The sequence below is a fragment of the Hermetia illucens genome, chromosome 6 (genome assembly GCF_905115235.1).
Source record: "Hermetia illucens chromosome 6, iHerIll2.2.curated.20191125, whole genome shotgun sequence".
Lineage (NCBI taxonomy): Eukaryota > Metazoa > Arthropoda > Insecta > Diptera > Stratiomyidae > Hermetia > Hermetia illucens.
In genome coordinates, this window is record NC_051854.1 from 75,018,307 (window position 1) to 75,033,983 (window position 15,677).

The 15,677-nt window shown below is 42.3% G+C and overlaps 1 protein-coding gene across 2 annotated transcripts in view; it reads left to right on the forward strand.

Annotated features, from left to right (window-relative positions):
• Window positions 1–519: 519 nt before the first annotated feature.
• Window positions 520–15,677, forward strand: part of LOC119659388 (phosphatidylinositol transfer protein alpha isoform) — a 53,843-nt gene continuing 38,685 nt past the window's right edge. Inside the window, exon 1 of one of the 2 annotated variants that reach the window (XM_038067449.1) lies at window positions 520–984. In XM_038067449.1, coding sequence (XP_037923377.1) covers window positions 968–984 — 17 coding nt within the window. In that variant the 5' untranslated portion in view covers window positions 520–967. The remainder of the gene's footprint in view (window positions 985–15,677) is intronic. The other variant, XM_038067448.1, reaches the window with a different exon arrangement.

Below are 15,677 nucleotides of genomic sequence, written 5' to 3' on the forward strand. Positions count from 1 at the left end.
GTTTGAGGGGGTCTCCTTCCTTAGTACCGTTCTTAACCTCCACGGGGATGGGGTTCAAAATTAAATTTGAGATAAAAATAGCCATATCTTGAGGTGCCACAGGAGGACCTCCCTCTTTCTTCTACACATCCTCCTCATCCTCTCCCTTTCGTGTGGCAGGGTTCAATATTTAAACTTCACCATGATGTATCAAAGAAGTTTCACTTTAAATGACCATACATTTTTAAGGAAAGGGGTGACCAGCACAAGTTTTAATCAAGTTTGAAGACCTTTTCCAGTCAGCGTTCGTGGTTAAATGCTTCGATAAATTTACAGACAATCTGCATGCCATTCAACCAGTTTTAGTTAACTATAAACACTAAAACGATTATTCCAATTGGCAATATTTCCTCCCTGGAAAGGACAATAATAATTTTAAAACCGATTTCCCGCCAACCAAGAAAAAATCTTCCTATAAAAAGTACTGCCATGTCAACTCCTTGAATTATTGTCAAAAGAATCTGCCACTCGTTAACTAACTCACGGCGACAACTTCACTCGCTTGTCGTCGCGCACGACTTTCAAGTGGTTGATTTTTGTCAAAATTGCTCTCCATTTACGCCCGTGCGCCCGTGTCCGCTCTTCATTCGTTCCCGCATCTACATGTGCACTTAAAATCTGAGAAGAAGGATAAAGCTCAGTGAAAAATCGTACGAATATCAATTGCGGACAAGTGACAGGTCATCGGGAACGAGAATTTCGTTTTACGGCGGCAAAATATAGACTGTGCCCGCGTGTGTGATATAAATCTGAAGATCGCGAATTAAGTGGAGTGCCGCGCGTGGCATTCGCGTTTTCCAATCACCTCAGCAGTCAAGGATTTACCCAAGTTCGCGGAGAACTGAAGCAGTAGCCGTCGGCCGGCAGAGAAGTGAAAAAGTCGAGCAATTTCTAGAGAAAAGATCGCGAGCAGTCGACCTGAAGCAAAATGCTCATTAAAGAATTGTAAGTACACGATTCCCTTTTGCTTCTATCTCATGAAGTGTGTCGGGGATATGTAAATTTGCACGGAGCTTGTGCCATAACAGAGTCGCCGTCGTGCCGTGGCCAATAAAAATCGATTTTCGTCGCCGCCGAGAGTTCTGTCCGCTTGACAGTCGGGGGATGTTTGCCAGCGCGAGCCAGTTGTCACTTTTTTCTGTGGAACCGTCGTCATCTTCTACTGCAGATACAACTAATCGCATTCGATCGTTTCCAATCACTATCTAGGTGATGTCAACTCGAAAACGTGTTTTATCCCACGTCATTCGGCGTCATTGTGCAAGGCGTCGAGGCCGGATGTAGTGTGCGGAAATGGCCACAGGATAAGACGGCCAAGGATTTTCATGTCCACTCGGCCCCGCCGCCCATCTCTGGTATCGTGGGTGCGCTATTGCTCGGCAGATTCGCTGTCAAGTGTCCTTCTCGGTCGCATTCAAAGACGACTGGCTTATTAGCAGCTTCTGGCGAGCCACTCATCCAAGTGCTTCCACTTCACCGCCGAAACGTGTTTACGTTGCCAGCCTTGCAAGTCACCAGGCAAGGTAATCTGCTTTTGTGGCCAGTCGGAAACGATGATCACTCATCCGTGCACTGATGACTCAGGATCGGATGCAATGGTGTGCGCTAGAAGTAGCCATGCAGGCAAGTTGGGTCGGAGCAGCTGAGGTGTCTGACCGAAATCGCTCGCACTACCAGCTCGGTCCAGCTGCTGCTTTTATCTTCCGCGGTGAATCATGGCTCGCATCCAGCCCGGAACCTCTACTTGTTCTATTCCAATAGAGTCTTCTGATTGGTATAGATTTGATTTACGAACAATAGGCGAAAGGCACATAGCCCGGCGATATTATTTGTTCGACATTTATTATCCGTGAAGTTGAAAACGGGCACGAACGATGCTGGTTAAATGGATATGATCCATATCGAACAAATGAAGACTAATGGGGATATAAATTATATTCGAAAATATAAGTCGGAACAGTTTCAGCGTGCTTCCCGGACAATTACACCGCACAGGGTGTGGGAATCATACAAATTAGCTCCGGGCGAACACAGAATTTTTTGGTAGAAGATTTACCGCCGAGACTGCATTTGAAAAGCCATCGAATAAAATATAATAATAATAATCGTTGACGCAACAATCCAATGGGATCAGGAGATTGAAATGTGTTAGAGCACTTCATTCAATGCTGTATCCATACACTACAGGATTACAGTACCCTGTAAGAGGTAATGTGGTCAGCGTTGCGCTCGCCCGAGATTATTACCCTGATTTGACTCCAGGTACTCATTCACAGCTGAGTCGACTGGTGTCCGACGTCAAATCACGATACAAATCCCATTGCAACCAGTGAGATTTTAACCGAGACCTTGTGTACGGCAGCCTTGTGTTCTAACCACTCAGCTATCTGGGTGAATAAAATATTCCGGACGTATTGTTACTGCTCTTGAGCATGGAGCATTGAGAGTTTGGGCGGAAATTTCTAAATTACAGGAAACTCCGAAGTATTAAATGTGGAGTGGTGGATCTGTAGCGAGTTTCCTACCTCTCCATGGATTTGCGGAGTCTGGAAGGAAGTGTGAATATGGGATTCTAATAGCAAGACTCCAGACATGATTTAATGCGTGTGATAGTGGAGTTTGTTTAGCGTTAACCTGTCAATCTCACGCGTTTGGTTCGAGCCCGGGTTTCATCATGGCTATGTCTGGTATGCTAACGATATTCAAGGAATGAACTGTCCAATGTAGACCAAAGAACCTTGATAATGTCCGTTCTGTGATATATCATATTACACCATTTTGCAACAATCAGAGAATATGGTTTTATATTGACAGTTACTGAACGTCAGGACCACAGTACATCTAATAAGCAGTATCCATCCTCAGTGGTCCGGGACAGATGAGTTCGTAGAAGATTCTCTTCGACGCTCTCGCCTCTGCTTGGCCTGAGAGATAAGGGGATTAGGATGGGATAGACAATTATTGAGGAAGTCGAGAAGTCGAGATATCGGATCGAGATAGGCTTGTAGCTATTGGAATTTAGAGGATTCTGGTTCATTTTTGGGATAGGAACTATCCGAGCACTCTTCCAATCTGTTGGGAAGAGGGCATTGATCAGGCAGTGGTTGATCTGGTGGGGAGTGCGGGGGGTTCAAATTGATAATTTCATTAACGGGGCCATTCTCAGAAACTACTCAACCGAAAAATTGAAAAAAAAACAAAAATTTAAAAAAATCAAGAGGCTGCCTAGGATCTTAAATACCCCCCGTGCCGATATCTGTTCAAATAAAGTTAATAGTAGTATGTTACTGCAGAACCCCCTTACGTTGCAACTATGTAGGTTGTGATATAGTTATATACTTCTACCAAATTTGTTGAAAATCGCACTATTACTAACAAAATTATAATAGGTCAAAGTTGTCACTTCTTTGCAAATTTTAGACTTTGAGTGTCAATATCACTTGAAAGTGGATATTCTCACATAATATATGTATATTAGTGCTAAGTACTAATGGGACAAATGCACAGTCAAATGTCTTCATAAAAGAAATACACAAAACCTTTCATATCTGAAGCGTCCAGCCTGCGGTTTCCCAACTTGTTTTCTCTATTTTAATATAAAGCTAAATTTTACCAAATTGTGAACTACTTTAACAGATTAACTTAATCTTAGGTATAATTTAATGACAAAACTAACTTATCACTAGAGTCGTATTCTATGAAAAATTTACACAGCATTGTGGAGGAAAAGCCGAAAAAAACCTCCATTCGGGTAGGTAAGGGAGGAACCAGGATGTGGGTTTGGATGGGGGAGCATTCGGGAGGGGTTTGGGAAAGGAAGCTAGGATTGGAACTGGGGATGGGTTGGGTTTTGGAAATTGGGATGAGGAGTAGTTACCGGTGTAGAAGAATACTCTACTGTCGGGGTCGAAAAGGAGGTTTCGGGTCTGGAGTGATAAGAGGATTTGAGGGAACAGATAATTTCGGAGAAGATTCTCTCCGTTGATCTCGATCTGCATGGCCTGGGAGATAAGGGGAGTAGGATGGGATAGACGTTTTTTGAGGAAGTTGAGTGCATGATGGGCTTGGGCAGAATCGATGCGGGGCGTTTGGCAGCAGTTGTAGAGAATCTGGTTGGAGATGTATTGGAGCCGTCTTCGGTTTTGTAGGTGTTGGAACAGTGCGGTAGAATTCTGCGCTCTTTGAGCTAGAGTCGTTCGATTTGGGTAGGGGAACTGTCGGACCAGAAGATGAAGTCGAAAATGAAGGGACGGGTAAGCTGTTAGTAGCAAAACAGCTTGACTTTTGGAGGTGTTGCGACGTTGTATTTCAGGATTGGGTAAAGGGATTTGAAGGCACCATTTGCACGGAGTAGTGCTTTCGTGATATGTGGGGAGTAGGATAGGCGGGAATTCAAAGTCACCCCAAGGTAGATTGCTTCATTTACGTTGGAGATTGGGGCGTTGTAAATTTTGAGGGATAGAGTTGATATATCACTCGTCATTTTCGGCGTCATCTTTGCGTTACCACAGAAGACGATAGTTTCGCATTTCTGTGGAATTTCCAACGAGTGAAGTATCGATGAAGCTAGTCCAAGTAGGAATTCTGGCGGGCATCATCGGCCGGGATGTTTCTGGTGGAGGTGTAAAGGATGAGGTCAATCGCGTATTGGATGATTCGGATTGGGTTTGAGTGTTGGGTTGGTTTGGATATGTCTGCGGTGAAAAGGAAGAAGAGAGTAGCGCAGAATACTGATCCCTGGGAGATGCCAGCCGGACTTGAATAGGGAGAAGTGAGGTGCTTTTGGAGTTGGACTTGGGATTTCTGCGCGGATGGAAAAGGAGGACTTCGGAAAGCTTATAAACATGTCCGTATTGCCATACGGAGTCGAAAGCCTTCTTTATGTATATGAGGTAAGCTATGGTCGGCGCCTTCCGGATTGACGTCCGATTTGAGCACGAGGAGTGCATGCTTAACCGAGCGTTTGGGTCGGCGAATTTAAGAATGGGGAGGGAATGATGGAGTCACTTTTATGGTCCACTCGAAGATCTTGGCGGAGGATGATAGGATCGAGGTGGGCCTATCGGGATCATTTTGGGATAGGAACTATCCGAGCGCTCTTCTAATCCGTTGGGAAGTGGGCATCATGGAGGTCATGATGACAGCAATACTAGGAGCGCATTACTATATGACGATAGAGGGAATTTCGTCGAGTCCAACCAATTTTTTTTTGAGGTCGCGATAGACCCCATGATGGAATCTTGACTAGCAAAGCGGATACATTCGCGCTGTCTTGATTCGGCGATTGTTTTGTTTGGGTGTATACATATAGGCGCTAAACTACATTCAAATACCACCAGATGTTCAGAGCATATGATATGTACGAATAAGCTTCCCCAATACACTCGCAAGTCCCTTGAGTATTTTGTCTCAATTCACTTTTTTGTTCAATATGACGTGGACTGTTTGCAAGTTGGGTAGCTGACATTCAATTTAGCTAACAATGACGTAGATGTGTGGGTCAGAAATCAGGAAAGTTTGTTTGGGCCTGTCTGAAAATATGCGAACATGTCTTTAATTTAGATTAGTATGGACCATTATCTGATGGGGACTGCTAGACTAGAGATGCTATCCAGGCTTCGGATGTAGTTGGCTTCCCCGGTAATGACCTTTAGCTATCATATCAGAATACAAGTTACCGATAAAGTTGTCGAAGGCCCCAGTTGGAAATTTACAAGCTGGAGATTTCTTCCCATTTTGTGGCAATATGCTATTGTACTTCGGGAAGCCTGGCGGAAAGGATCGTGTATTTAGCGGTAACCGCAAGGTGCGTCGTCATTACTTAGGACGCTTTCGAACAGGATAGATTCCGGTCCAGAATAGTTTTGTTTGGGCAGTGAGGTGAAATGCATTTACCCACAACGTGCCGGATTCTTGTCTCAGACAGACTACCGTCTAAAACCCCCTGGAGCGTCTAGGACTGATTCGAAACTCGGCTGGGCCTATTCAGTATAGGAGGATTCAGGGAGCCTCAGCTACTCTGGTGTCTTTCCTATCTATCTCTCTCGTTTTTGCCCTAAAACTACCTTGAGTGCCGGCTCCGCGTGTCCTCGCTCTGTAGCATGGCCTCAATTATGGTGTCCGGGGACGCAAAACATCCTTCCATCGGAAGGTGATGGTGATGGCGCTAGCACATTCACCAGATGAAAAAGATGGGGCAGGCATCATCCATCACATCTTTGCAATAAATTCAGTCCGGCGATCATGATTTCCCGATTCGGTGCAAGGTAAAATTGAAAATACCCATGTCCGTTGAGTAATTGGCTTAGGTAATAGTCAATCTCATCGTGCTTTCGATTGAACCATTTGTTAGGTGAGCGGTCGATCTACCTTTCTATTCTCTTTGCCAAGATTACTGTTATGCGCGGAGAATACGGCCTTTCTTTTCATGAGCGATCCTTTTCTGAGGTATGACAGCATGGAGAGCGATCGGAATAGTTTTCGCTACCACCAGCAGTGAGAGCGTCAATGTTGCGATCGCCACGGCGTTCTACAGAATTTTTTTTTTCCCACGGTTAGAAAATTTGCATTTGGGGGACACTTGGTTCTAACAAGACGGTGCAACAGCACACACTTCAAGAGCATCGATGGCTGTTTTGAGGGAACACTTTCCAGAGCGCCTTATCTCAATTAGAGGCGATTTGGAATGGCCGGCACGCTCTCCCGATCTGTCCCCTTGTGATTTTTTTCTATGGGGTTTTTCGAAATCCCGTGTTTATGTGAACCGTCCAAGAACCCTACAAGATTTGAAGACCAACATCCAAGAAGAAATTGCCAACATAACACCTGCTATGCTAACAAGAGTGATGACAAACGCCAGAAATCGGTTTACGCAATGTATGGAGAATGGGGGACGTTACCTAACAGATTTGATCTTCAAAACAATGTAAATAAAAACTTTAGACACGTACCTACATTATAAAAAATAAATACATATTTTCCGATGCATACAATAGTTTTTATTGAGTTTTGAAAAAAGGAAGTTATGCTGCCGCATCCTGTATAAGGTGTTCCGAAAATCCAGACCAAAGATAGATCCCAGAACCGCCCCACGTCCATTCCGCGTTGTCCTTCCCGAGTCTAGCAGAGTAGGGCATTTTTACGGTCAAACATGTGTTAAATGCGTCGAGAAGCAAGTTCGGCTTGTATTTACATACGAGTTTCAACACTTCGCTGGAAATACCACCCAGTCTTGGTGTTTTTTTGTCCTTAATGGGCAGGACCGTCTCCTCAGTACTCACTCCTTCATCACCAGCGTCAGCTCGGATAGGGTGGACAGAAAAAAAGTCTGAGCGAATTCTTCCACCTTCGGTGCTTCCTTAGTTTTTTTGGTAACCAGCCCCATGGCTACGGCAAATTTTGCAACGTCGATTTTCCCGATGTTCCACCCGGTACAGCAGAACATTGGAAAAGGCCTAAAATAATAATAAAAAAAGCGGAAATTAATTTCTTTTAATATGACATTTATAGATACCTTCATTTGTCTACTTTCGTTAAACAAATCGTTTAACAAATTGTTTGTGTATATGTTTATTTTCGACGTCTTTTTTTGTACTCTACTATTAACACACAAATCCTCGACGAACGTACCTTTTCCCTCAAAACTTCCACTTTCCTTCTCACCATATCCTTTTTCCTTTTGAACTTGGATTTTCTTTTACACTCGCAGTGCGAACATTTTTTTATCCGGCACTGTATAAGTCTTCTACACCGATGGCTCAAAAACAACAGGGTTCTGGAGCTGGAGTCTACCTCTCGAGCAAAAATGAGCAGTGGGTTTTTCCTTTCGGGCAATATGCAACGGGTTTTCAGATCGAAATGTATGCGATCCTAAGGGCGGCAATTGAAGAACGGTTGGAGGGCAGGCGCATCGAGATCTGCAGTGAGGGCGATAAGTACTCCTTTGATTACCTCGAAAATATTTCAGAAATATAGATACCGATTGAACTCTATTTCTAGATTCAATACGGTAGAACTACTCTGGGTGCCTGGTCACTGTCGTGTAGAGGGAAATGAAATCTCGATGCTTTAGCAAAAGAGGGATCAATTTTCCCCCATGAAGAGACCGGAACCAGCAATAGAGTATCAATAGTTTTCGCTAAGGCTTTCTTAAAAAACTGGAAAGAAACAAGGTGACAAAGCCTAAATGCTGTTAGACAAACCTAACAATATTATCCTGTCGAAAACTAAGAAGACTTGCAGAAGTATTATGGGCATTTTGGCTGGTCATAATTCACTAGCTGGTTATATGTTCAGAATAGGAATTAATTCCAAGGAGTATTCTCTATGGGAATGCCCCGCCTATGGACGTATCAGTTCTCTAGTTGCAACGAGTAGCAACACATCCACTAATATTTGGGATATTTCGTTAGAAGGGAGTTGGGTAAAATGGGGGAAAAATTCATGAAAGGTTTGTAACCAAAATACAAGGGGATAAAATATTTTGGGGAAGACGAGACGAGTAGATCGGGGGAACTAGATCAAGGGAAGTAAGCAGAGCGAACAATTGAAGAAACATTCGGCAGTCAATCTCGAAACTCTTCCATAATTAACATGAGATACAATGAACCCACTGTAGTGCGGAGGTGAAATACGAACAGTAACAAATTCATAAGGACGGGCTCACAAAAATATAACAGGAACAATAGGAATATGGTGTTTTATGGCAATTGAGGCGTTTTTAGAGCATATTGAAGTTTCAGCTATGCAGATAACATAATGTATTGCAGATACGGAACTTGGTCCTGGGACCCATAACGGTTAGTAGTAGTAAGGGAAGACTTAATTCTCTCATTCTTGAAGATTTAACCTTTTCCTGCGGGTTTGTGATTATAATACGATCAACATTCTTCTTCGTCAGCTCCGTATTAGAAACAAGAGATAACATATACCTCAGACATTGGAACGTTATCATGGGAGTGTTAAATGCAAATCTTTGAGGGGTATAAATAAGGGCAAATGTGAATCAATTGTGCTTGGGATAAAGAAGGTAGAAACAATCGTTGGATGTAGCCGTCACTGATCGACCAGTAAAATCTATGTAGATAGCAATACAAAGTCATTTTTTAGTGCAACTGGTACATCAAGCTTTGGATGGAATTATCCCGTGGAGTCCATTGGATTGAAGGCGAAGCAGAAGTTAGACATTTGATGGAAAAGCGAAGAGTGAAAGGCTATAAAATGATCATTTTTTTCACAAACCCATTCTCAGAAACTATCCAACTGACAAATCATTAAGCTGCCTCTATACTGAACACCGTCTCAAAATACCTTCTATACCGATATTTACTTAAGTTAATAATAGTATATTATTTTTTTTGAGAAATTTACTAAAAACCCTTTATTTTAGAGTCATAAAAAATTGTATTATTACAGACCATAGTATGAAGCATTGGACAAAATTGTACTATTGCTGAAAAAGTTACAGTGGCCAAATTGAGCCTTCTCCGTAAATTTACTGCAACCCACAACACTAAATATTGGGTTGGGGAAAAAGAAATGTCGTATTTGTGATCGAAATTTAGGGCTTTAGAATTATCTGATTTAAGTCAAATATCCCCCCCCCCCCTTATTTGCAAAAAACTCAGCCTCTTTTGAGGCCAACTTAGTAGCACCAAGGGCGTTTTGCATGGACCGGAAGAGATTGTAATCACTTGGTGCCAGGTCTGGACGTGGGATGGTGGGTGTGATTGGACATCCCATCCGAGCTCCCGTAGCTTCTAGCGGGTCATCAAAGATGTGTGAGGCCGAGCGTTGTCCTGGTGGAACACAACACCATTCCTATTGACCAATTCTGGCCGCTTCTGGTCAATTGACTGTTTTAAACGGCCGAGTTGCTTACAGTAGAGGGCCGAATTGTGGGTCTGACCATAGTTTGGTCCGGCTCGCCGCGCTGAGACCACGATCTTTTTCGCTTGAGATTTTCGTACGTGATCCAATTTTCATCACCAGTCACCATCCGCTTCAAAAATGTGTCGAATTTGTTCCGTTTCAGCAGTACATCGTAGGCGTTGATTCGGTCCAAGAGATTTTTTTCCGTCAACTTGTGTGGCACCCAAACATCCAGCTTTTTTTGGAATCCAATCTTCTGCAAATGGTTCCAAACGGTTTTATGGTCCCATATACCCAGTTCCTGGGCAATCGAGCGAATGCCGGTCTACTTGGATGATTTTATCGGTTTCTACGACGATTGGCCTACCAGTACGGGCTGTATCTTCGATATCCACTACACCAGAACGAAATCCATCGAACCAACGCTGTGCTGTGCGAATCGTTACAGTATCGGACCCATAAACTTCACAAATTTTTTTCGCCGTCTTCGTTGCATTTTTACCTCTCAGGTAGTAAAAATGTAAAATATGACGAATTTCTTCCTTGGTGGACCCCATTTTTGACGCGCTATAACTTGAGAATGAAACATACGATCATAAAACTGTCAAAGAGACACCTGTAGCCCAGGTTGTCGTCTTCAAATCGCTGTATAGTATGACCCGATGCGATAAGTACAACACAAGATATGTTTAAGTGTCGCCATCTATTGACAAAATGCGACATTACTTTTTCCCCAACCTAATATAACAGGAACAATAAGAACATGGTGTTTTACGGCAATTAAGGCATTTTTAGAGCGTATCTAAGTTTCGGCTATGCAAATGACATAATATGATACATTGTAGATACAGCAGAAATTTGAAACTCTTATGAATTTGGTCCTTCTCATTCTCAGAAACTACCCAACCAAAAAATCATGAAGCTGCCTCTATACGGTTTTCAGCTCTCAAAATACTCTCCATACCGATATTTTTAAGTTAATAATAGTATATTGCTGTTTTTGGGAAATTTACTGAAAACCTCCTTTAAGTTTCTTCTAGACTCATAGCCATAGAGTCGTAATAGTATTACAGACCATAGTATGAAGCATGATATCCCAGAGTTTGGTCGAAATCCTAAAATTGCTGACAAAGTGACAGTAGCTCAAAGTTGAACCTTCCGCGTAAATTTACTGTAACCCACAACACTAAATATCTATATAACAATAACATGATTAGTCTGATATGCTAAATGCGTATACATTACGGGCTACATATAAATGGAACAATTCTGCATTCAAATATACCTACACAACCAGGGCTCGAACGTAGGGTGCGTCTATGTCTATCAGGACGCAAATTCACATTGCACTACTTCTAACCCTAAATGAATAAATTAATGCAGTTACAAGGGTACACGAGCCACCACTTTCTCTTCTTTAACTTTCTAGTAAATGACTTGAAGTCAGCTTTTCTTTATTAAGTGTGAAAAGGGCAGGAAGAAAAGTGCACTTGCCCCTGAACCATTTTCATGATTCTCAATTATAAAAAGCAAATGTTCTCTTCTTCGTCTTTGTTAAGCTTCTACTTACGTAATAAACTTGGCCATTTCTTCCACTTTTGATAATGATGGTGAAGATAGCCTAGAAAGACTATAATAGAATGGCATATTTTGTTGTATGGATTGAATCGTAATTGAAAGAAGAAAATTTTCTGAACAAGATAAATTAAGACTGAAATGCGTCATTGTAAAAAGTTGCTTGTTTTCAAAGTATGTAATTAACGAGCATTGTTCCTTTTGCCTTTCAAAGGCGCATGCATTTCAATCTACTTAGCGTTAAATTATATTTTATATAAATTTTCGAAAAATATTAAATAAGATTGATTTAAAACATTTTCGATTGCTTTATGTAGAACACAGAATACTGCTGTAATCAAGGAGCCTCATATTCAATGCTCCAACTTTCTCGGAATCTCATTTTGATTCAACATATTGCGGCTCTGATTGAATCACTTCCATTAGATTCAATATTTCAGAATTGCAAACAATTTTGGAATTGCTCTAACATATGTATTTTGTTTACATCATAACCGAAGCATTCATGAACCAATCCAAATAAATTTGTTCGGAAGTGATATGGTCATCGAAATAATCAGATTCGTAATTATCTAAATAGCTTCATTGTTTGTGTTTTAGAAATAACTGGCTCCTTTGCAAATCCATTTGTTTGCTTATATATCTATCTTGCGAGTAGATGCAGCTGTATCTGAATATTTTATTGAAGCTGCAATTATTGTTGACTGTGTTCACCTTTACTAGTGACTTTCTGAAGAGTTCATGAATAAATTTCTGAATGTTGCGTTATTTGCTATAAGAAGGTGATCTAGCTGCTAATTTGTATTGTCCATTACCTTTTCAGATTAAGACAAAGCTACTTTGAATATGTCAAAATGTAATTATTTGAAAAAAAAGTTAGATCTTTCAGAGGACGTGCCTTTATAAAAAATAAGTACGGCCATTAGAGGCATTTAAATTGTTAAATTGGTAAATATTTGAAACTCACAGAAAGCAATGGTCTCGGACTAGAGTTTCTTGTTTATAGAACGGGTACTCTACGCTATGGTAAAATAATATCGGGAGCCGGACACTTCAGATATAAAGGTAGCTAAAAATACAAAACATTCCTTTATGTATTTTCAAATTTCAAGATACATATGTCCATTTTAAGAACATAAATATTATGCTCACCTCACACGGAAATATTGCCTACTACCGCATATATTTATACGTACACGTCTAAATTGATCGTATACATCTGACAGGACTCTTCGGACTATAGCACAGCTTGCAAGGATAACCACTTTTTGCATTTCCATGTATAGTGCGGCCCTTAGTTCGCGCGTTTTCAGCGCTTTATGTATATTTTTCGAGACTAATCCCGTCGCTGAAATTACCACTGGGACTACTTCGATCTTTTGTAGTCTCCAAGTCAGCTTCATATCGCCCGCCAAGGGGCCGTAGTTCCGGATTTTTTCGTGCTGTTTTTCAACAATATTCCGGTCCAACGGTACGGCTACATCGATTATGAAGCACGCCCGTTCTTCCTTGAGAAGCAGAACTAGATCGGGCCTGCTGTGATTAACACTGTGGTCGGTGGCAATAATGTGATCCCACAGTAGTTTGACGGGATCATTTTCCAAGATTCTCTGCGCAGTATACTTATAGTAAGGATGGTAAGTTGCCACTAAGCTATACTTCAACAAAATATTTTAATGGAGAATCTTGCAAACGGAGTTATGACGATTGGTGTACTCGGTACTGCTCAACATCCTGCACGCAGATGTTATGCGCTGCATGGTCTCCTCCTCATAGTTGCATAACCTACAACTGGAGTTGGTGATTGAGGAGTCTTGAGGGATGTACCGTTTGTAATTTTTTGTTGGGAGCGAAGCATCCTGAATTGAAGTTAGGAATGCTTCGGTCTCGTAGAAAAGTACACCATTAGTCAACCATTTATTGGACGCTTCGATGTCAATGCCTGGCAACAACAAATTTTGGATATGACCTCCGTGAATGGGTTTCTCTTATTACATGTCGATCTTCTGTTGGACTGAAGTAACATTCGACATGGGATCCCATACTCTGCTTTTCAAGTTCAAAGGAGATAATTTATCATCTGCCATGACGGTAACCTGATATATTTGACTAGAGGATTGTTTCTCAAAGAAAAACTCGCGAAAAGAATGCACTTGATTGTAATGCAATGTGTTCAAATCAATTTTCAATCAACCATCTTCCTCCCTGATGACGTGGGACGGTGATCCTCAATTTCTCGGCAGCTCTATTGTGCATATTGATGTTTGCAGGAACTACCCCCCCTACCCTTACGTCTATTGACAGATTCTAAATGCGTATTACTCCACTGTATCACACCGCTATCTTGCTAGGGCGGGTAGCCCCATACGCCCAGAACATCATTGGCCCATACCAAAGAGGCTTCACAAATCAGCAACAGCTCAGATTTTCTCTGTGCGGCAAGCGATGGAAAAACTGTTAGAATATGGACATCAATTGCACCATCTCTTCATCGACTTTAAAGCCATCCTTGATAGCATAGCCAGGGTAAAACTGTACACGGCCATGTGAGAATTCGGTATCCCGACGAAATTGATAAGACTGACTAGGCTGACCCTGATCAATTTCCGAGTCGAGATAAAAGCAGCAGGATCACTCTCAAGTCCATTCGACATCAACAACGGTCTACAGCAAGGGAATGCCCTATGATGCGTCTTCTTTAACCTGACCCTCGAGAGTGAGTAAATGCAAGAGGTACGATCCTCTTTAAGTCCACCCAACTACTGCCCTATGTTGACGATATTGACATCATGGGAAGAACGACCCGAGACATACAAACTGCCATCATCTAGATCGTCACCTATGCGTTGCCCATCGGTATCGCTTCTTGCAGAAGTATTTCCTCAAAAATTTGCTTGTCAAATGTCTTGGATGATCAATCCGCGGCTGTAGTTTCTTGATACATTTTGCTTCTGTCCTACGCTCCATCTGGATGACGATAGCCTGATGGTCGCTGTGCGTATATTACTCGCACACCTGCCATTGGAGATCTGTCGCTCACAAACGTAAGGTCTATCACCGATCCCATATCTCGTTCCCGGAAGGTATTGGCGCCGCTAGTATTTGCCAGAACGACATTCAGACGTGAAAAAAACTTCGAGAAATAAGCGGCGTCTTGCATTGGTTTCGCGATTACCCCAATCTTCGGCCTAAGCGTAAAAATCATCATTTATTATTATTGGGTTGTGATGGCTTATTTCGGAAGGTAATATTTCCACCATCAGAACGAATTCATCTAGCGTGAAGCTTGGTGTAGCGTAGTAACTGAATGTGAATGCCGCCAACTTTAGCTCGTGTGAATCTGTTTTCTGGGCTACTGTTCGTGTCTTCGTCCGGTTGTTGCGCCGCTGATGATGGCAATGATGAGCGCAATGCTGACCACATTGCCTCCTACAGTGTACTGTAGTGTACCGTTACGGTCTTGAGTGAAGTGCACTAACACACTTCAAAGTCCTGATCCAATATGGATTGTTGCGCCAATGATTATTATTATTATTAAAGTCACTTTCTTGAACGCCGGACATCTGCAACTGCCTGTGATAGGGTCGATGTTACTCTCCTGTGTTTCGCTGCATAGCAGGCATTTAGGATTCGCCTTGCTAAATCCTTCCTGATCTCTCTTGGTGACTGGTCCCGCGACAGGCCGACCAAGAAAATGCACTTAATGTCGTTAGAAACAACATTATCGGATCCAATAACAAGCATCTGAAAAATGCTAGGGCGTCCACCTCAGTCGGCACGGAAAAATGGGCAAGGGTTCTGAACGCATGGACGGCATCAGGACGTAAGTAAGTTAGTCTGAGCAAAACAAATACGTGTCTGCACGCTAAATGTTGGCACCCTAGCTGGAAAGACCAAGAAACTCGCAAGAGATATAAGCTTCTCTATTTTGGTAGCCCACACACTCAATACGGTGTTGGCATTGCCATCTAAGAGGGTTTCCGTGATGCCATTAAAGAAGTCGGACGATTTGATGATCGGCTGATGAAGCTCACCATTATATCAGTTGATCGTATTATTCACTTCTTCACCGCGTACGCACCACAAACAGGTCGACCTGATGCCGAAAAAGATGCCTTCTGGTAACTTCGCGATGAATAGGATTGTGCCATGGAGAAAAGGGGTTCGGAGCGCACCGTGAGGGTGGTGAGCGT